We start from the raw sequence: 21,667 nt of genomic DNA on the forward strand, positions 1-21,667 counted from the left end.
GGGGACTGAACCAAGACAACAGCACAGATGCAGAAGGCGCTCTGGTCACACAGAGCAGGGGCTCTTGCCAGAGCTGGGGGCTCTTCCCAGCAGAGGTGGCTTTAAGGGGAACCCTGAAAGTCTTCTGAGAAAATGCATGGCAGAGAGGAATAGAGAAAATGGAGAGAGGGAGAGAGGACAGAGAGGAAAGAGGGAAAAGAGAAGGAAGTGTGAGAGAGGACAGGCACCACAGGGGCGAGGGGTAGCAAGGGAGCTGCGGGGGCCGTCTGCATCCCTTCATGGTTTCCCGATCTTCAAGCCAGCACCCAAGGGCCCTGGAGAACCTCCTGCAGCATCACCACGGCCACACGGCTCCCCTGAGGGCACAGGAGGCGGCCATGCAGCCCCCAGACCTGCATAGGAAGCGGTCACGCAGCCCAGCCTCTCAGCCCCCGACCTCTAGCCCCCCTCAACCTCACAGCCCGCGACCTCCAGCCCCGGAGCCTCACCTTCTCGTGCTTGCGCAGCAGCTGGTGCCGCTGGAGGAAGTACTGATCTTTGAGCTGCTGCTTCACCAGCTGGTGCTTCTCCTGCAGCTGGTGCTCCTCCATCTCCCACAGGGCTGCCTCCCGGTCTGCAGGGACATGCCATCCACCTCATGAGGTGCCAGAGGCCACACGCATCTTTCCCTCCTGCCCCCCTGCCAGGCCTCCTCCAGCTGATAGCCGGACTGCTGAGGTGATGCGCCACCTCGGCAGACCATGGTGAGTCCTGGAAGCTTCCTTAAAGCTTAAGGGAGGACAGCTCCCAGCAGCCCAGTGCAGCAGGAAGGCCACGGCCAGGGTGCCCGCGGGCACGTATCTGGAGGGCTGCACCCAGTCAACAGTGCGTTTCTCATGCCTGTCTCCATGCGTCTCCCGCAGAGGCCCTCCCACCTGCCCGTGACAGAAGCAGGGTGCAGCACAGATGACACATCCGCAAGGACACTTCCTCCCCCACATACAGTGGTGCCCTCTGGCAGAGCTGAGAACTGGGGCCTTGAGAGGTGGCCTTGTTCTGAGTCAGAAACAGGAGAGCAGCCTGGCACCCTGCTGGGCTGGGATTTGGGGGCGGAGAGAGAAGCTCTCTAGCCTCAGTTTCCACCTCTGCCAAACTGTTCAACTGTACGCAGGGGAGGAAACAGCCGTGGAGGAATTTTTGGTGGTGGTGGTGGGGTACCAAGGATCGAATTCAGGGGCACTCGACCACGGAGACACATCCTCAGCCCTATTTTGTATTTTATTTAGATACAGAGTCTCACTGAGTTGCTTAGCACCTCGCTAAATTGCTGAGGCTGGCTTTGAACTCATGATCCTCTTGCCTCAGCCTCCCGAGCTGGTGAGATTATAGGCAAGCGCCACCACGCCCGGTATGGAGGATTTTTTTAAGTACAACCTGAACTGCATCTCTGCTCCTGCAACGGGCTCAGAGGGAGACGCTGTGAAGGCAGCACAGGGCGAGAAGCGCACTGTCCTGAGGAAGAGGCCCTCCAGGCCAGAGTCCGCTCGTGCCTTGGCCTGGTGCTTCCTGGCCTCGAGAACTAAGAAAAATTAATTTCTGCTGTTTGTCAGCCACTGATCCCTGGTATTTTGTTAGTGCTGCCCCAGAAGAGGAGGCCACTCAACTCAAGACTAGTAACTCTGCGACGGTTTAGTTTCCTTGTCTATAAAAATGGGGATCACTGCAGGGCCTGGCTCCCAGGGGTAAGCTGAGGGTCCCCCGAGATCAGGTATGAAGGGGGACTAGCAATGGCCTGGCAGAGCGTCACTCAACACTCGAGGATGAGAGGGGGCTCAGTACTGTCTCTGCCACCCCCTTAATGCAGCTCACTAGCTTACAGAGGCCTTGGCGCTGTGTCCTCCTCTCCCCTCTGCCCTTGACTTCGGGAACAGTGTCAAGTGGTGTGAGCAGGAACTGGCCCCTGGCCTTGTTCCCGACTTCAGTGGGGGCTCCTGACCTCACTGTGAAGGAAACCTCTGGCTTTTCTTGCCCAGGGCTGGGATGTCCAGCCACAGTGGCTCTGCCCAGATGGCGCTGTCCCTGCTCACCTCGAAGGAGCTCCTGCTTCCTGTTGAGACACTCGCGCTCCCGGTCACAGATCTCCCGCCGGTTCTCTGCAGTGAGCCTCTTCATGGCCAGCTCCAGGTCCTCCTTCTGCTTGGCCAGGAAGTCCCGGTCCTGTGGGGAGGCAGGAGTGGACCTTTACCTGCCCAGCTCGGGCCTCTCACAGCTCGTTCTGGTTCAGGAGGGACATCAGCAGGACCCGAGAAGCGCGTTTAAAAAACACTGAGAGAAGAAGTCGAGGAGACCCCAGAGACACAGTAACCCACCAGGATGTGGGCTTTCTTTTGGATCTTGGAGCAAACAAATTGTTCAAAAAAAGAAATGGTTTTCATGAAGCTACTGGTAAGGCACATGCTGAGTGGACTGAAAAGAGATGTTAGAAATCAGGGCTAATTTTTGTTTGTTTTTGGTACTAGGGATGGCACCCCAGGTCCCATGCACTCTACCACTGGGCTGTATCCCCAGAAGGTAGGAACTCGCGTCGGTGGCTATTTTTGTGATGTCTGAGATGTCTACAGGTAAGATGTGATACGACATCTTAGATTTGAGTCAAAATGACACAGTAGGGTCAAGGAGTGAACGAGTGGACGATTATTCAGATTGAGTGGCAGGTATATGGGGACTCACTACACCATTATAACCATGCCTGTCTACTTTCTTAACTACTGTTTCTAATTAACACGATAACTGTACACATTCAGGGGCACAGTGTGGTAATCAAGCTCATGCATACGGTGTACAATGATCAGCTCAGGGTAGTTAGCATTTCCCTCTCCTTAAACACATATCACTTCTTTGTATTGGAATCCTGCCAATAATAACAAGTAAGAAAATAAAATTTAAGTTTGAAAATTTTAGCTCAGAAGGGTGAGGCAGGAGGATGGCAAGTTCAAAGCCAGCCTGGGCAACACAAAGAGACCCTGACACAGAGAGACCCTGTCTTAAAATAAAAATAGCCAGGGCTGGGGAGGTGGCTTGGTGGTAGACTGTGTGCCTCGCATGCACAAGGCCTTGGGTTCCATCCAGGACTGGGAAAAAATTACTGGAACCCCATAAGAAGGAACTGAAAACCCCGACTACTCTTATCTTCAGGCTAGCAACTGTCCATGATGTACCAGTTCAAGTGCATCCACAGCAACTGTGTGATTGTTCTACAGAAGTCATTAAGGAACTGAAGAGGTGCCTGCAGCCCCGCTCACAGCGGCACAACCCACGAGAACCAAGTATTCACTGCTGAACAACGAACAAGCAGAGCGCGGTGTCAATTCACCACCAAATATTAATCAGTCGTAAAAAGGAAGGCTGTCACACGCAAGACCCTCATGGACCCTGAGTCCACTACGGACAGTCAAAGTCATGGAGATGGGGCTGGGGTGCAGCTCAGTAGGGCAGTGTGTGCTGAGCAGGCACGAGGCCTGGCATCCACCCCCAGCACCATGCTGACAGACCGGCACAGGGAAGGAAAGGAGAGGGGGTTCCTGGCAGGGGGTGGGGACAATGGAGAGCTACTGTTTACTGGACAGGCTTTCAATTCCGCACTTAATGCCACTGGGCACTTCTAATAGCAAAGAGGGTAAATTGTGGTATATGGATTTCACCAAATTTCAAAAACGACTAAAAAGACCTCTCCATGTCACAATGTGCTCTTCTATCCAATGTGTTTTAATGACTAAAAATATTTCATGGTATGGATATACCTTATTTCCCTAATAAGTAAAAGGTTATTCCCTGGTTTTCTCTAGTGAAATGGTACAGCTCTTCACTCTCTGGGATCCCAATTTTTCTGAATCTGTGTGCTGACTTCCTCAGCAGCTCCAGGAGCAGAAAAGCCAAGTTACAAGTTGTGCGAATCTTTGAGGATTTTTAAAATACACACACATATATATATATATATATATATATATATTTTTTTAGTTATAGACAGACATAATACCTTTATCTTTTTAAAATATTTTTTAGTTGTAGTTGACACAATACCTTCATTTTATTTATTTATTTATATATGGTGCTGAGGATGGGACTCAGTGCCTCCTGTGTGCTAGGCCAGCTCTACCACTGAGCCCCAGCCCCAGCCCCAGCCCGGAGGGTCTCAAGGTAATTACCAGATGGGCCTCTGAAGGGCCACATGATCTGCATCCAATATCTATCCCTCTCTCTCCCTCTCTCTCCCTCTCTCTCTCTCTCTCTCTCTCTCTCTCTCGACAATAGTCTTTTGGCCTCACCCTCACCAGCCCTGTGTTTTAAAAAGTTAGTTTTAAAAAGCTGACACATACTAACTGTACAAAGTTCAGGGGTGTTATGTGAAATTTCCATACATGTATGTTTTATGCAACGATCAGGTCGGAATAATTATCTCCATTACCTCAAATATCTCTCTTTAGGGCGAAACATTGAAAATCCTCTTTTCCAGCTATGTTGAAATGAACATTACTGGCTACAGTCCCCCTGTGGGGCAAAAGAACTTGAGATGTGTTCCTCTCACCTGACCGCTGACCAACCTCCCATCACCCCGCCTCTCTCCTGAGTGCTTTTCTTTTTTTTTTTTTTTTTAAAGAGAGAGTGAGGAGAGAGAGAGAGAGAGAGAGAGAGAGAGAGAGAGAGAGAATTTTAATATTTATTTTTTAGTTCTCGGCGGACACAACATCTTTGTTGGTATGTGGTGCTGAGGATCGAACCCGGGCCGCACGCATGCCAGGCCAGTGCGCTACCGCTTGAGCCACATCCCCAGCCCTCTCCTGAGTGCTTTTCTGATTTTAGAGCCTAGGGACAGTTCCAGGGTGTCCCGGAGAGAACGTGGAGTCTGGAGTCAGACAGTTTGAGGCCTTGCCTGCCCACTGTGACCTCTGCAATGTCACCTCTATGAGCCCAAGTGGGAAAACAAAGAGCCCTGGCCCCAGGTAAGCCACAGACTCTGACGCAGTCACATACACAACCTGTGTCAGGAGCAGAATGTGCCGAGACCCCACCTGGCAGGGAACCAAGGCACTGGAGCAGAGGATGAGGGCAGGCTGCCAGGCTGGGGAGGGGCAGAGAGGAGCTGGGCAGGGGGAAGGAGGTCTCATGGGCAAAGGGAGCCATAGAAGATCTGCTGGGGGAGGGGACAGCCTGGGAATTCCTATGCTCACACGGGCTGGGGTGAGAAGGAGCTACAGGACAGCGACCGGAGGCGTGTGTGCATGCGTGCGTGTGTATTTGTGTGTGTGTGTGCACACGCATGTGTATCCTGCTCAGGAGGCAAGGAAGGACCAGGGAAAGGAGGCTTCTGCCTGCCGGCAGGGGGGAGAGACACCCTCAGGACGATAGGGCCAGGTCTGGGAGACAAGGGTCTAGACTCCCACGGCCCTCAGCTGGCAGAGGGAGATTCTGGGCTGGTCAAGGTGAGGTGACATTCAAGCCAACGCCCCTGAACAAGGCACAGGGGCTTGGGCTAGGGTGTGTGTGTGGGGGGCTCCCTCCCAGCAGGAGGGAGGCAATCAGGAAGGGTGGCATGGGGGAGGTGTCAGCTGGCACTCAGAACAAGAGGCGACCGAGGGATGGGGCCCAGGCATGGACAGGGAGGGTGGCCACCGCTCGGGGCACTCACGAGAAGCTGCTTCTTCTGCGTGTGCTCCTCCATCTTCTGCTTCAAGCTCTCCTTCCGCTGCTGCCGGGGGAGCTTCTCCACCTCGCTCTTGGCCTGCAGACAAGCAGGTGGTCAGGGCACTCCTGGTGTGGCTGCAGGGCCAGCAGGCCAGGTGGCTCTGTGGGCCCAGCCCCCACCCACTCCAGCCACACCCGGCCCTCAGGTGGCACCGCTGGCCTGGCCTGGCTGCAGCTGGCCCTGGCCCCGGGCCCCGGGCTCCTGGGCTCCCGGACAGGACAGCTGCTATCTCTGGCTGCTTGGTTTCCGTCCCCCTTCTTCTGGTGACGCACCTCATTTCCTTCAGGGAAGTTTTTCTCACACTGTCCCCTCTGAAGCCCTTTATATATTTTTTCCTAATTGCTCTCAACATGTGAAATAATAATGTCAACAGAGACACCGTCGACACCTGAGATGCCAATATCAGCACCCATATCAAAACACCTAGCAAGTGCCTGCTCCCGGGGCTCCGGGTTCCCTCCCCAGCATGAAGGCTGGCACCGTGGGCTGCACACAGGTCCCGGCTGGTGGAACTGCATGTCTGTGCCCCTGGCCTCAGGACTGACTCGGGGTGAGCATGGGGCCCTGCAGGGCCAGGGCGTTCTAGGACGTTTGCTGGGACAGCTGGGGAGGAGCTGCCTCCTCTGTGGGGTGCTAAACCATGGGCAGGTGAGTCACCTGTGGTGCCCTGGAGGCCCCAGGGGGACAAAGGCAGTGCAGGAAGGCAAGGCCTTTTCCTCCTCTCGTCCCTGACCTGCCTAATAGACCTCATAGAGGAGGTGGCTAAATGTCCATAAGAAACCTCAAGCTTCCAGCTCCAGAACGAGGCACCAGGGCCTAAGCACACTGGAGAAGTGGGCTGAATTTCAAAGAGAAGAAGGCAGGACCGGGAATCCTTACGGCTGTGTGTGGACGCACACAAGTCTCTGGTCCAGCCCTGAGCTGGGCACCAGTGAGAGACAAGCAGAGCAGGATAGCAAAGACTTTGGAAAACTAAAGCAAGATCGAGACTCCACCCACAGCAGGGAAGTCCTGAGCGTCTGCGCTTAACAGGATGAGCTGCTGCTAAAAAGAGAGAGAGAGAAAAGAAGAAATTTATATGATTGTGAGATGTCTGCAATTTAACTGAAGCATTGTAATATAAACACTAAATAGGTGCTCAAAGAGTTAAAGGAGTATATTAAAACACCGTAGAACAACCACTAAACATACACAGATATATCCTTTAACCAAACAATGAATTAAAATAAGATATTAAAATACACCTGTAATCCCAGCAACTCAGGAGGCTGAGGCAGGAGGATTACATGTTCAAAGCCAGTCTCAGCAATTTAGCAAGGACTCAGCAACTTAGTGAGACCCTGTGTCAAAATTTAAAAAAGGGTTGGAGATGTGGCTCAGTGGGTAAGTGCCCCAGAGTTTAATCCCTGGTTTAAAAAAACAAAACAAATAAACAAACAAAACTTTCCAAAATGTTAGCAAATCAAATCTAATAATATATAAGAAAGGAAAATAACAGGCAAAAATATTCAACATTTGAAAATCAAACAATTAAATTTATAATACCAACAAACCAAAGAAGAAAAATCAATCATGTCAGCTGACATATGAAACCATTCAACCAAAGACAGCATCCCTTCATGAAAAAATGCTAATGCCAAGTAGGAACTTCCTTAACCTGTCAGAGAACTTCCACAGAAAACTGCCAGTAGCCTTGACCCAATGATGAAATACTAAAGCCTTTCCCTTAGGACTGTCTGGACAAGGCCAAGGTGTCTACTGACCTCTCTGTTCAACACCCTACTGCAAGTCCAGGCCTGCCCAGAAAGCATCAGAAAGCACATAAATTTAAAAGGAAGAAATAAGACAGTTTCTGTTTACAGACTGTCTATATGAAAAAAATCCCTAGGAATCCGGGAAAGTTTTTTTTTAAACAGATACTAGAATAAGTGAGTTTAGCCAGGTTGCTATTTACATAGCATTTACGTTGTATTGGGTATTACAAATACTCTGGAGATGACTTACAGCATATGTGGGGATGTCTGTAGGTTCTAGGCAAATATGTCATTTTACATGAAGGATTTGAGCATCCTTGAACTCTGGCACCTCAGGGGGTCCTGGCAGCAGTCCCCCAGGACAATGAGCAATGCCTGCATATTTAATGAATGACGTGGTGAAGCCCTGTGCCCAGCCCACCTGGAATTACAGAGGCAGCTCCACTGAACAAGAGATCCACAGAATCCAAGCAGGCAGGCTGGCCATGGGAGGGCCAGAACTGGGGTCTTACTAAATGGTCATGTCCTCCCTCCTTGAAAAGCCACCGAAGCAAAGCAAGGACTTATCTTTCCATGAAAACTTTTAGAAGACAATCCCTGCTTCCCCCCCACCCTCCCCAAAAAGAAACATTTAAAAACCCACGTCTGGGGCTAGGGATACAGCTCACCCAGCATGCCCAACGTGGCAAAGCTAAAGGAACCCTGCGGCTGAGCGGAACCCCAAGGACCAGACGCCACCTGGCCGGAGTTCCATGACAGACTTAAGTCCCTGGATAGATCCTGCCCAGGGGAAACTCCACCCCCGTGGGGGCTTGTGTGCAGATGCTGGGGCCTGTAGCCAAGGGGGGCAGCTTCTCTCCTCCCCCACAGCCCCCAGCACTGCTGCCCACTTCCACAGGGGGCCTCGGGCACAACATCGATGAGCACCATTAAAACAAATCAATATTCATGCAAAAAATCATGAATAAAATCCCAACATTTTAAATAGAGACAGGACCCAGCTCTGTGAGGGGGCCCAGTCCCACGGCCTCCTCACCAACACCAGCCCTGTCAAACGTGGCTTGTGTTGTAACAGCCAATACTCTGTATTGATAAATGCTTTGCATTCATTTTTACTTTAAAATACAGCATTAGACCTTTTTTATATTGATTGCTGAGGTTGTTGGGGGGTGTGGGCTGCTGTGACTGAACCCTGGGCCTCAGTGTGCTAGGTCAGTGCCCCAACACTGTGCTGAACCCCCACTCCAATTACGAGTGTTTTGAGGCCCCTGATGTCCAGCCAGACCCTTGCTCGTCTTAGCCAGCCCTGTCCTGCTCTGTGTGGCCTTAGCTCCTGCACCCAGTGGCCTGGGGCCCTGAGAGGCACCACCTGCAGCTCCCCCAGTGCAGTTTGGGACCACGGTGAGCTCTGGGAGGCTGCTTGTCCCCTGCTCTCTGCTGAGATTGGGACTGGTGTTCCTGTGTGTGTGTGTGTGGGGGGCTGTCTTCCTCCTTCCTTCAAGTCTCCTGGGGCCCAGATGCCCTCCTGCAAGGCAGGCTGGGAGAGGGGCCCCCTGCCACCTCCCCCTTCCCTTCCAACTGGAATAGAAAGAAGCAGAAGGGAGGAGGGCAGCAGGTGGAGGATCCGTCAGGTGAAGGACCCCTGTCGGCCCGCCCTCACCTATTCCAGTAACAGAGCTCCCGCCTGGGCCACCACCTCTTCTTCCCTGCTCTCCCTCAGCCACGGCTAACCTGGGAGGACACAGAAGGAGCTGCCCAGGCCACACGGCAAGGGCCTGGCTGTGAGTGAAGCCAACAGGGAGGAACGCAGAGCCCAGAAAAGATGTGGCTCCTGAGGGCGCAGCTGGAGCACAGACTTGGACACGCCTGGCACATGGGCTTCCCAGGCATGCAAGCTCCCTGCAGCCCCATTGTGAGGTGAGGCTGAGATGGGGTTTCCATTTCTCAGTCACTCGAAACAGAGGGGGTGGTCCTGACGCTCCCAAACAGCCTACCCCACCAGCACCTTCACCTCTTTCTTCATCAGTTTGAGCTGCTCTTGGAACCTGGCATAGTCCCTTTCCTGCTCCAGGCGAATCCGCTTGGCCTCCTCCCGGCGGCGCACGGCGTGATCTTGCTCCATCTTCTCTACCTGCTGCTTTTGCTGACGCTCCAGGTTCTCCAGTTCTGTGTCAAAGAACTTCTTCTTGGCCTGGAAAGAGCAAAAATTTAGAGAAACTCAACAAAGCCACTGTATACCTGGGAGGAAGACGGGGAGTTGGGCTCAGGCTCAGACCTAGGTTTGCATTCTAGTTCTAGCACCTCTTTTCTGTGTGACCTAGAGCAAGTTGCTTAACCTCTCTGAGTCCCCATTTCCTTATCTCCAAAAGGGAGACCAGACCACTGACTTTTCAGCCTTATGGCCTGATGAGATCGGGAAGACCTCAAGAACCAGCCAGTGGTTGTGAGTTGCTCCCCACTGCCTCGACTGTCCCCCTCTGCAACCTCCACCTACAGGAAACAGGGAGGCGAGCCACGCCCAGGGCCCTCTCTGCCCGCACTCACGTTGCTCTCCTGCTCAAAGCGCCTGTGCAGCTGCTCCAGCTGCAGCTCGTGCTTGCTGCTGAGCTGGCTCTGGTTGCGATGCTCCTCCTTCTGCAGCAGCCGCAGCTCCCGGAGTTCCTGGCGCCTGGGGGAGTAAAGTGGGCACAGATTTGTCATGAGAAAGTGGCCTCAGATGACAACACTCACAGCTTGGGACGTGAGGGCTGGATCATGGTGCAGAGTCACATGTCCAAGGCACAAGGGGGACTCAGGTTCCATCTGTCACTTCTGGCGGACAAGGCAGGAGTGACCTCAATACACACAGAGGGCTCGGGGACCGAAGGGAGGGTGGAAGACCGAAGCTTACAGGCGTGACACAGGGCACAGGGCATGGCAGGGAAGGAAACGCAGGAGAAACTGGAAAATCACTAAGTGGATAGGCAACCTAAAGGAAATAGCAGCCACATGAACGAGATGACCCTCCACATGCTGCTGGTGCTCTGGAGGCAGTCTGGCAACGTACCCGTGCCTCTGATGTGGCAGCTCCATGTTCAGATGGAATAAGGGTGCTGCACTCCCTCGTATCCACAGGTGTGGCCCCAGAACTCTGCACCCTGCTCAAATGCACGATGCCCAGGTCTCCCGTGTGAGACGGTGTTGTATCCCCTATTACCTGCGTGAGTGGTCTCGCCCACCTTCACCATCCCTAATCTGACTCCTGAGACCACGTGCATACCATAGAGAGCTGGTAGACAGTGTCGTCTGGGGGATGGTGACAAGAAAAAATAAGCCCGTGTGTGTTCAGGACAGATGCGATTTCCCCCCAGCTATTTTCAATTGGCTGCTGGTTGCATCCGCAGATATGGAGCCCTGGACACGGAGGGCCGGCTGTTTGCTAAGTTAGGAATGAAGACCTCCAGCATGGGTCTGAGTGTGAAAGCTACAATATGTCACATGATGGAGTCCCAAACAAGCACGGAACATCAGGTTTTAGAAATATTTCACTAGGTGGGAAAATGTCCAGGAAAATAATAAAACCCTCTGCCCAGACCAGGGGTGACCTCTGGGAGCAAGAGTGGGTGCTGCCGAGGGGACCGAAGTGCACTCCTGTCCTGGGAGTGGCAGAGACACAGGCTCTGTGCCTGGTGGGCGGGGCCCTGGAAGGGTTACACCACAAACACTAGCAGGGGCTGGGCGGTGGCCTGGTGGGAAAGGGTAGGACATTTTTCAGTCTTTTTTTTTCTTTTGAACCATGACAGTGTATGACCTATTACAATAAACATGTGACCTAAACCACACAGTCTGCCTTAATTTTGTAACATATATCCCTGGTGCTGGACGTGTCTACACCGGAGAAAAAAACGGGTGGGTGACCCCGTGTGAGCCCCGCCTCTTTCTGAGCAGCCATCACAACATTGCCATGTAGTGTTTATGTCATCAGAAGAGAAAAATCTTGGGCCTCCTGACTGTGACTCGTGAGTTCCCTGGTGGCCCCTCGGGAGTGAGGTCCACTAGGCCTATGTCCTATCATAGTGGCATCTACAGTGTGCATCACGGTGGGTCCATTGTGCGGCCACGCTGGCCCCGGCAGGCCTTACGCAGGGTGCTGCGGGTTGCCAGCGCTCACTGCCAGTGCCAGCGACACACAGTAGGGCAGCACGGCCGAGCACAGGCACTGGGTGGGGGCCTACTGGGAAGTCACAGTCCTTGCAAGCCTCAGCAGCCAAGCCTGTGAAACAAGGTTGGTGACCCTCACTGGCAGGTTCTTTGAGGGCTAAATGCAGTGATGCCCGTTGCGTGCCCGCCCGGCCCATGGCGAATGCCCTGTACGTGGCCACTGCCTCAGAGAAGATGAGGGGGCGAAGAACAGCCCCCAGGTTCCTGGCAAAGTGAGACCCTGCCCTCGGCCACGGAAGGGGCTTCTGTCTGAGCATGTGCTTTTTTGGAAACGGAAAAGATGGGAGGTGACCCTCCAGAGTGTCAAAGAAATGGAAGTCCCGACTCAAGAGAAGGGGAGTTCCAAATACAGGAGCAAGAGAGGTGGGCAGCTGGTCCCGCGACACCTCCGGGGCCCTCACGTTCTCACGGGGCGTGGCCAGGCAGCAGGGGCCTGGACGGAAGGGACCAGCACAGGAGGCTTCAGGGAGGCAGGCAGGGAACTCCACAGAAGGCTCAGCCCAGGCGGGCAACAAACACTGGGCTGCCTGGCTCACAGTCCTCCTAGGGCCCCATCTTTCCTGGAGGCTGAGGTCCAGGTGCGCAGAGGTGGGGCCGCACCAGCAGGGGGCGGTGAGAGCCTCTCACATTCCAGGGCCTGGTCAGGGGCAAAGGTCACAAAAGGCCAACAAGAAAAGCCTGGTTCTGCTTGAGCTAATGGCCTCTTGTTCACCTCCTCAGTCTCTCCTTCCCTGAGGGGCACACTACAGCTCTGCCTGGGGCCAGGTGGAGGGCAAGGCTTCCCCATGGGGCGAGCCAGGTGGGAACCTCAAGCCAGGAACCTAAGCTGCCCAGAGGGGCAGTGACGGAAACCCAGCTCTGAGAGTGTGGGGTGTTATCTACCAAGAGCCCCCAGAGGTCCCAACCCGTAGAGACAAGGACACCTGTGCATGTGCGCCCACCAATGCCACAGTAAAAAGTACCCTCCCCCTGGCTCAAGATGGGAGGATACCCCCAGATCATCCCAAACTGCTCCTGTCACTCAGGAACATCTGTGCCCTGTAAAACATGTGAGTGCATCTGGTGCACTAGAGAATTTCTCCAAACCAACAGTGACCTTCCCCGACAAAGGCCTGGCCTTAAGAGAGCTCTGCGCTCTCCACTTGCTGACCCCACCCCCAACTTCACCAGCAGCTCTGGGAAGCCACAGGGCCCAGGGGATCCCTGCAGGAATTCTCAGACAGACAGAGCTAGATGGAATCTCAGCCCAGCCTTCCCAGCTGGGAGCCCCAGGGCACCTAACAGACCTGCCCAGAAACAGCTTCTCCCTTAGAGAACGTGGGACTAGGTCTCCCTGAGGTGGCGGTTGGGGCGGAGCAACCGAGAAGTGCAAAGATGGTTTCTTTGCAAAAATAGCCTCACAACCTCCTCAGTCCAACCTCTCTCCAACTCTGTCCCAATGCCACTAAAATGCCACCACCCAGCCCAAGCCCAGAGCCTGCAGGTCCTGCAGGGTCTCCTGGTCCCTGGAAGTCTTCCCCCTCCTACAGCCTACAAGTGAACACCTGCCACAGCAATCTTCCAAAAGGGCTGTAAGAGCTGGCCACTGCCCGGCCATGTCCATCCCGCTGTACCCAGGGTAAAGGCTCCTGCTGCCCCAACTCACAGGCCCATGACCTGGGTCCTGCCAACCCTCAGACACAGCCCTCCAACCCCACGGTCCACACTCCAGCCCTGTCCTCCCAGATCCTAAGACAAACTGAGTGGCCACCCCTTGGAACTTCTACAGTTGGAGCTGTAGCCCCCTGTGCTCCCAGCACCCTACCCCTTGGCCCAGCACATGGCTGGCTCCTCCCACCCTTTGGGATTGGCTCTGGGGGTTTCCCTAGGAGTAGGTATCACCCATTTCTTCCTTCTCAGTGTGAACCACAACCAAGAATTATTGTGTGTAGACCCATGAAGTGTGAGTCCTATCAGGACAATGGCCTCATTTACCCTGTCTCCATCTGGCGGGTGGGTGGATGGACGGACAGGTAGGTCAGTGGAGAGATAAGTGGGCAGACTGATGGTTGGATTGGTGGGAAGATGGACAGTTAGGTGGATGAATGGATGAATGATAGATAAATGGGTGATTAAATGGATAGATAGATGGATGCATGGTGAATGGAAGGATGGATGATAGATGGGTGGGTGGGTGGGTGGCTGGCTGGATGTTTGGGTAGGTGGATAGAGGCAGGGGTGGGTAGGTGGGTGGATGGTTGGATGGAATGGATGTTAGATGGAATGGATGGATGGATGGATAAATGAATGAATGGATAGATCGGTGGACAGATAGATGGGTAAAAGGATGGATAGATGGATATGACAAGTAGATGGATGATTAATGTTGGGTTAAAAATGGATGGAAGGTAAATGGGTAAATGGATGGATAGGTGGGCAGGTGGGTGAGTGGATGGATAGATCAATGGATGGATGGATGGATGGATGGATGGATGGATGGGTGGGTGGGTGGATGGTTGGGTGGATGGATGAGTATATGGATGTTTGGGTAGGTGGATAGATAGATAAATGGATGGATGGGTGGGTGGGTAGTTATGCATGGATGAGTGAATAGATGATGGAATGCATGAATGGGTATATGGAAGGATGGGTGAATGGATGGCTAAATGGGCAGATGAATGGATGGATAGGTGGATGGGTTGGTGGATGGGTAGATGGTAGACGGGTCAATGGATGGGGAAGCACAGGATCTCAAGCAAAACCAGTTTCCTTTCGCTCCTTTGTTTCCTCCACTCCATACCATAGACAGACAGCCCTCTCACCCAAGGACCAGTGCCCCCACTCACTGTAATGGCTGGGTAGATGGGCAGGTGGATAAGTGGGAGTATGAGTTGGTGGGTAAATGGGTGGATGGGGGGGGGTGGATGGATGGATCCTGACCCTGTTCCCACTGACAGTGGCCCTGCCCGGCTTGCCTGAGGAATCTCATCTCCTCGTCCTTCTTTTCGTCATCGCTGATGATCTTGGAGGTGGTGATGCTCACCTCGACGCCATCCACCACAAATTTGCGTGTCCGCTTCAGGGTTTTGTTGTGCAGCCTTGAGTCCTGGTTGGGAGGAACAAGGTGATGCTGTTTCAGTGAAGGGTCCATGGCTCATGGGGTGAGGCCGCAGCCCTCCTGAACCACAGCCTCTACCCCAGGAGGACGCAGCTGCCTGCTGTCCCCTGGGCCCTGTGCTTCTGAATCTCATTCCTTGCCTGTCCAATCTCAGCCTGCAGAGCCCCAGGGCCCTTCACCTCATGCTAGCATGCACAAAACGCAGGACACGAGATCAGAGAGAGTTGTCCTCTGTGACCCGTGACAGTCCCTTGTCTTGGTTAGCTTCCTCCACCGTCCAAGGAGGATGAAGACAGTACTTGCCTTCCAGGGTGGTTACAAAGATTTGATGAGACCAGGCAGGGGCACGGGGCAGTGCCTGCTCATGGCAACCGTTCAGTATATTATGGTCACAGACCATATCCCTGTCCACAATGCCAGAATCCAAAGGAGCCCAGAGATCCAAAGGTGGTTTTCCTAATGGATCTGGCAGTGAAACCTGACCTGGCCAGAATCCTACCGGCTGCCCTGCTTGTCAGAAGCTGCCGTGAGATTATTCCTGACCTGTGTCTATGGCTGTGAATGACTGCATTTCACCATAACTGCCGACGGCGCTGCCCGGAGGTGTCAAGTGGTATAACAAACGGCATCCTTGGAAGCGCTCAGTTCTGACTCAGAGCAAGGCGTGGGATTTGTGCCGGCCTCCTCCTGGCCTCTCCTGCCTCCTGCCTTTTGGCTGGCTTCCCTTCCTGGCATAGCCTCACCCAGCCTTTGCAACACAGCCGGGGGCCTTCCAGCCCAGGGGGTCGTGCGAGCCAGGTGGTCCAAGTGTGAGCGGGGCCCTTCGTTTCTGAGCCGAGTTTTCTGCTCACTGGGTTGAGAGTGGCAGGACCGGGCTCCTCTCTTCTGCGTGCTGCCACCCAGTATCCTCACCCAGGGGACCTGGACGGCCTGTCTAGAACCATAGCACCCGACTTTCATCTCTCAACAGTGTTCAAGCCCCCAAGTTGCAAGACTCCATCCAAGACGGGTCAGAGTAGCCGGGGACAATAAAGGAGCAGGAGGGAGAGTGGAGGGAGGAAGAAGCCAGCCACAGCTTCACATGACACTGCTTCTGCCCCCGGGGCCCCCGTCTCTGCAGTAACAGGCTCCTGGCCACACCAAAGGGCAGCGGGTGGACTCTTCTCGGCTCCCTGACTCACTGTGGCCAACTGAGAATGTTCTCAACCCCCTGGAGAAGAGGCGGGAGACCCTGCTTTAGCTGAGTCAGTTAATTAAATGAAACCTTAACACTTGCAGGAAGGGACAGGAAGATGACGCTTCTAGATAAAAACTGCTGTCCATGCTTGGGTGGTGACAGTTTATAACAGCCTGCTGTATACTCTGTGAGGGACCAGAAGGGACGAGCTCAAAGGCCCCAAACACGAAGAAACCACAAGGAGCTATGGACTTGGTTCGTGCCCGCGGATCGCACACACTGTCACCTGCAGCCGCGAGGGTGCACAGTCACATGTCACTGAAGAGAGGCAAAGGCCACTCTCCGCTTGTCTCCTGCTGGAACTGCAATTTCTTTCTGTTTCTGGCCCCACCTCCAGCCAGGCCCCGGAGCCCAGGAAGACAGCCCTGAGCCCCTTCCCTTTCACGGACTCTCCCACAATCCGCTGGATGACCCAGGCGACCCCCAAGCAAGACAATTTCCACTTCTGGAACTTTCATTCCCTAGCGTTACCAGGGCCTTTAATGAAACTTTAAAATTTGAACCCAAACCAACTGCTTAACATGACCACGTCCCATACTGAACCCAGAAATTGGGGGACTGAACTATGAAAGGAACTAAGATCTTAAGAACAATCCTCGTCAACCATTTCAGAGGGAAGGCGCGAGGCTGTGGGGGCACCAGGCCTTGGGCTGCACCCTTAGCACCCAAATAAATAAAGTAAAATTCAAAGTGGAGGCGGCCACCAAATGCCTTGGAGAACCAGAGCCAGCCGCAGCACATCCCTCCTGCTCCAAGCCCACCGCGTGACTGACAGGGCATTACCTTAAGGGACAGCGAGCCCGTCTCTCTGTTCAGGGAGAGGTCGGTGGACAGGGAGGTGCTGTAGTCCATGCTCTCAGAGGTGGACAGGCTGCTGCTGTCCGAGGCCCTGTTGGCGGGACCCGGTGCGGCCTGGGCAGGGAGCTCTAGACTGCCATTGACCAGCTTCTCCCCGCCCAGCGTCTCCAGGGCGCTGCTGTTGGGCCGGCTCTGGCTGGCCTTTTGAGACCTACTGGCTGCAGGACTGAGGTCCCCAGCCTGGTCCTTGGCTTGCTTCTCCTCGGCTACCTGGATTCTGGCATCCATTGACACTGGCCGGGATTTTCGGAGGGGAACAGGCATCGCGAGGCCATTCTCATTTGCAGGGGCCCCGTCTGGGGGGCTGGGGGTTTGGAGGGATCCGTCTGCAGAGGGCTGGCTGCAGGGCCCATTCCCACTGTCCTGAGGCTGGCTGGTTGGCAGTGGGGCCGAGGATGGTTCCTGGGGGGGCTTGTCGGCCCCCAGGCTCAGCTGATTCGCCTCAGAAGACTCCTGCGTGTGGTTCCCCAGGGCCTGGAAGAAAAGAGTCAAGACCTTGCTGCCAAATGATGCAGGAGTTAGGGATACAGCGGGGCAGGAAGGCCAGGTGTCTGCAGGGGGAGAGGCCGGGCGAGGAGAGCGGGAAGGGAGCCCTCTAAGCTGGTTCCCCATTCCCCGGTAATAAAAGATGCCTGTTATCTCAGCAACTCTGGAGGCTGAGGCAGGAGGATCCCAAGTTCAAGACCAACCTCAGCAAGTCCACGAGGCCCTAAGCAACTTTGTAAGACCCTGTATGTAGCTCAGTGGTTAAGTGCCCCTGTGTTCAATCCTTAGTACTGAAAATAAACACCTAAGGGGTAGAGGATCCTAGGGGTAGGGTGCTAGCCCATCACGGGAAAGGCCCAGGGTTCAATCCCCAGCAGGCAGGCATGAATGAACAAACAATAAAATGCCCAACTGGGTGAACAGTGAGCACCCGCACAGCTACTCTCCAGGTTAGGAGGGGACCTGCCATGTCCCCCTTCCTGCTCTTCCCGGTGACAATCCCCTCCCTTACCTTGACACAGTCACCGTCCTGAGTATGACTGCCAAATGCTACAGGTGACCCCTGAATCTCTCTGACCTGGGCACTCTTGGTCCTGTGGCCTCTGGTTTTTGACCCTGGACAGGCAGCTAGTGGAAGCAACTCCAGTCCACTTCCTACTCAGTGCCCAGCACAGAGGTCCAAAAATTCAGATGGTCACCCTCACACCACGGCCCAGCCCTGCCTGAAGCCACCCAAGGCTCCTGCTGTCCTCAGGATGAAGTTCAGCCTTCAGCCTTGGGAGAACGAGGCCAGGTATGAACACCTTCTGCCCGCCCCATGCCTTCGCTGACCAGACATCCTCCTGGAGCCTGGCCACTGGGCTTCTGCTCCCTGTGGACACCCAGCCTCACCCCATCAGCTCAGCCAGAATCCTCCAGCCCACACCTCAGTCTTCCATCTGTAAAAAGAACACTTGGTTCTCTCTGTCAATCAGGGGCGCTGTGACTGTGGTCACCAGGTTGATTCCACTTACTGTCCCTGTATGAGGCTTCTCTTCTAGTGAGGGTTCCCACCAGCCTCAGGCTCCCTCCTGGGACTTGAGAAAGTCACCTCATCTTTCCTAGCACAAGGTGGTGGCTGGCTCTGTCTGCCAACAGGCAAGTCCAGCTCCTGTCTCCCTAGGCACGTAGGACCACCTGGACGCCAGTGCCCCCTGGAAAGGGCCTCCCCATGAGCCCCACCAGGGATCTCAGAACTGCAGCACAGGACAGGACAGGGTTCGGCCTGCAGATGCGTCTGGCTTGCTTAAGGGGTATTTTTTTTTTTAAGTCAATTTAAATCTGCTTTAATTTCTATTTAAATTCAGCAGGTGCCAAAGCTACAAATGGCTTACAAATGTGCCAGAACACTGGTCCCCTTAACACTCAGGACAGCCATGCGGGGTCCAGAATGGCCACAGCCCCTCTATCCCATGCGCCATCTCCTCCACCCAAAGTGTGTGGAAAAGCCTGGAAGCAATGACCCACTGCCAGCTTCTCATTTCATGGGAGAACCCAGCCTCCTGGCCTCTCCCGAGGGCCTTCCGGAGGCCTGTGCCCTGCTGCCTCTCCCGCCCAGCGTCTGGCATACCTGGCCAGGGGTCCGCGGGCCATGGAGAAGCAGGACGGGATGTCCAGCCTGCCTCCCACGGGAGCCTGCTGCTGAGACCCAGTCCCTCCGGTCCCTCCCGTCCCTCCCCGGCCCCGGGTTATGGACTCACGGGGGCAGAGTCCACGACATCCTCCTCTTCTCCCTCGTCCCTGCCATCTTCGATCTCTTCCATCACCTCGGCCTTGGCCTCGGCCACCAGCTCCCGCAGGGCCTTGTTACTGGTGACGTTACTGACGAAGGGATGCTGGGGGCAAGAGGCACTGGATTAGATCCAACTGGCGCTGGGCGGGGAGTGGGTGGCTAGGAAGGGAACCCTGGGTAGCTCCAGGCCCTGAGCAGGGGTGGGGGGCAAACCCCAGCTGTGGCACCCCAGCTGCGTGGCCCTGAGCAAGGAACCTCATCTCTGAGGTAGGGACAATGATGTCAAAGTCACAGGGAGGTCATGAGGATGAAATGACAGGATGCACATCAAAAGGCCCAGGCCAAAGCAGGAGCTCAACCATTGTGGTGGTGGTGGGGGGGGTTAATGGGGGATTAATTTTGAGACAGGGCCTCACTAAGTTGCCCAGGCTGGCCTCAAGCTTGCAATCCTCCTGCTGCAGCCTCCTGGATGCCGGGATGACAGGTGAGCACCAAGCACCCGGCCTGAGAGGCGTTAATACACAGCTGCACAATACCCCACACGCGTATTTTACCAAGGTATAACTTACACACAGGAACGCTCACAGACTGCCGAGCGCCATGACTTTTCACATGTGTGGAACCACTCCCAGGTAGAGATGCTGAACATTTCCATCATTCTGGAAAGTTCCCTGGCCTGTTCAACAGGGGGGCTGGCTTCCCTCGCCTATCGTCCAGCCTGAGAGACTCTAGCACGCCGTCACCTGTTTCTGTCACTGTTCCTTTTGCTGTTTGTTTTAGTGAGTGTGTGCGTGTGTGCCTGTCTTGCGGTGCCGAGTTGTTTCCCATTTGGGGCAACTCAGAGCTGAGCTGCTATGGACAGTCCTGCCATGTCCCCTCAGGGGGACATGTGCTTGGTTTAGATAAGGAATACAAACGCTCTAAGCACAGTGAGTCTCCTCCTGGGCTTCCCCTCCACCCATCTTTAAAAGTTGAGTGCTCTTCCTCAGACCTTGTGGAACACCAGGACGAGTGGTCTGGGACATTTAGCCTGCAGGTCTCCTGGGGAGAAGCCCACCTCAGGTCCCACCCTGTGCCCAGGGCAGCAGGTGGGGGGTCCTCCCCCTTCACACTCCCCAGGGCAGCTGGGAAGCCGAGGGTGAGGCGGGTGCATCCTTAACTTGGAAGCTGCTTTTGGAACTTACGGGAAGGCTCTGGACAAACTCACCCTTCTGACCATCAGCAGTGTTCGGAGTGGAGGGGATGGGTCAGCAGGATGCTGGGAAATAGTTAAGTGACTGGAGAATAAATTTCTCACACCTTAAAAACACACTTGGGACCACAAATCACTCTTATCTGTTTGCTCTTTGAAGCAGACCATTTGGGCTGGGCTCTTGCCTAGCAGGTGCCAGGCCCCGGGTTCCGTCCCAGGCACTGCAAAAATAACTAACTACATACATAATAAATGGGATCATCTGGGGACGGCCACGAGGCAGCACCCCATTCAACCTGTTCCCTGAAAGCCCTGTCGCTTCTTTTAAAGAGCCATCTCTCACACTTTCCTCATCCAATCTGACTGCTGCATTCACATTAGCGCGGCTTCAAGAGTGGCCTATCCCTGGCCCTCTCCCCTGCACATTCGCTCATTGACTTGTTCATGGCCCACAATGTGGCCATGTGCCAAGCACTGACACAGGCTGCAGTCCTGCCCAGGGGAGACAGAGGCAGGTAACCGATGCCAAGCAGTGCCAGGTGTGAAGTCTAGGGGGCCCTGGAGGGCGGGGGGTGGGCCAGGGAAGGGCCCCAGGAATTCCAGGCAGAGGGAGCGGTAGGTCCACAACCCTGCGACAGGGCTGGGCCTGGGCTCCGGAGGAAAGGCCAGAAGGCTGGGTGGAGGGATTGTGGGAACAGGAGGACAGAGCTGAGGCAGGACAGGTGGTACCTGGCGCACGCACCAAGGCAGCCACTGGGATTTCACTCTCAGAAGCCACTGTCACCCACTAAAGATGTCACTCTGGCCACTCTGAGGCCTGTGACCTCAAAGGCCTGGAGCAGTGTGTTAACAAGGGTTTACTGATCATGGGTGGTGGGGCAGTTATGGGTGCTGGCCGCAGACCCCAGAGTCCAGGCCCTGGGACAAACCCAGCTTCCACCATCATCATGGGCAAGCCACTGAGCCTCCCCTAGCCACATCGCCATACCGGAAGGTGGCATTATAATAAGTCCTCGAAATACGGCAGCTGTCATTATTATCACCATCACCACCATGGTCACCATCACCACCACCATCATCACAATCACCACCACCATTAACACCATCACCATCATCACCATCGCCATGGTCACCATCACCACCAGCAGTGCCATCTGCAGAAGCAGCCGTCCCCAGGCACCCTGGAACAGCCTTTTGGGAGTGAGGGTGGAATGAAGGTCCCCCAGGTCCCTCAGCCCCATGCCGCATGACCTCCTAGTGTGACTCTGAGCAGGACACCAAGGGCCACTTCACCGTGGCAGCAGAGGCAGTGTGGCAGGAGTCAGGGCAGATGCAGGCCTCTGGAGAGGC

At 54.7% G+C, this 21,667-nt stretch overlaps 1 protein-coding gene across 1 annotated transcript in view; it reads right to left on the reverse strand.

Moving 5' to 3' along the window:
* The window catches only part of Stk10 (serine/threonine kinase 10), a 110,021-nt gene that overhangs the window by 14,540 nt on the left and 73,814 nt on the right, over positions 1-21,667 (reverse strand). Inside the window, exons 8-15 of the mRNA XM_013362337.4 lie at positions 19,094-19,228; positions 16,794-17,342; positions 14,631-14,761; positions 10,021-10,144; positions 9,488-9,667; positions 5,666-5,758; positions 2,067-2,196; positions 489-613 (exon numbers count right to left, since the gene is read on the reverse strand). Of these exons, the coding sequence (XP_013217791.1) occupies positions 489-613; positions 2,067-2,196; positions 5,666-5,758; positions 9,488-9,667; positions 10,021-10,144; positions 14,631-14,761; positions 16,794-17,342; positions 19,094-19,228 (1,467 nt within the window). The remainder of the gene's footprint in view (positions 1-488; positions 614-2,066; positions 2,197-5,665; positions 5,759-9,487; positions 9,668-10,020; positions 10,145-14,630; positions 14,762-16,793; positions 17,343-19,093; positions 19,229-21,667) is intronic.

This window comes from Ictidomys tridecemlineatus, chromosome 1, assembly GCF_052094955.1.
Source record: "Ictidomys tridecemlineatus isolate mIctTri1 chromosome 1, mIctTri1.hap1, whole genome shotgun sequence".
Lineage (NCBI taxonomy): Eukaryota > Metazoa > Chordata > Mammalia > Rodentia > Sciuridae > Ictidomys > Ictidomys tridecemlineatus.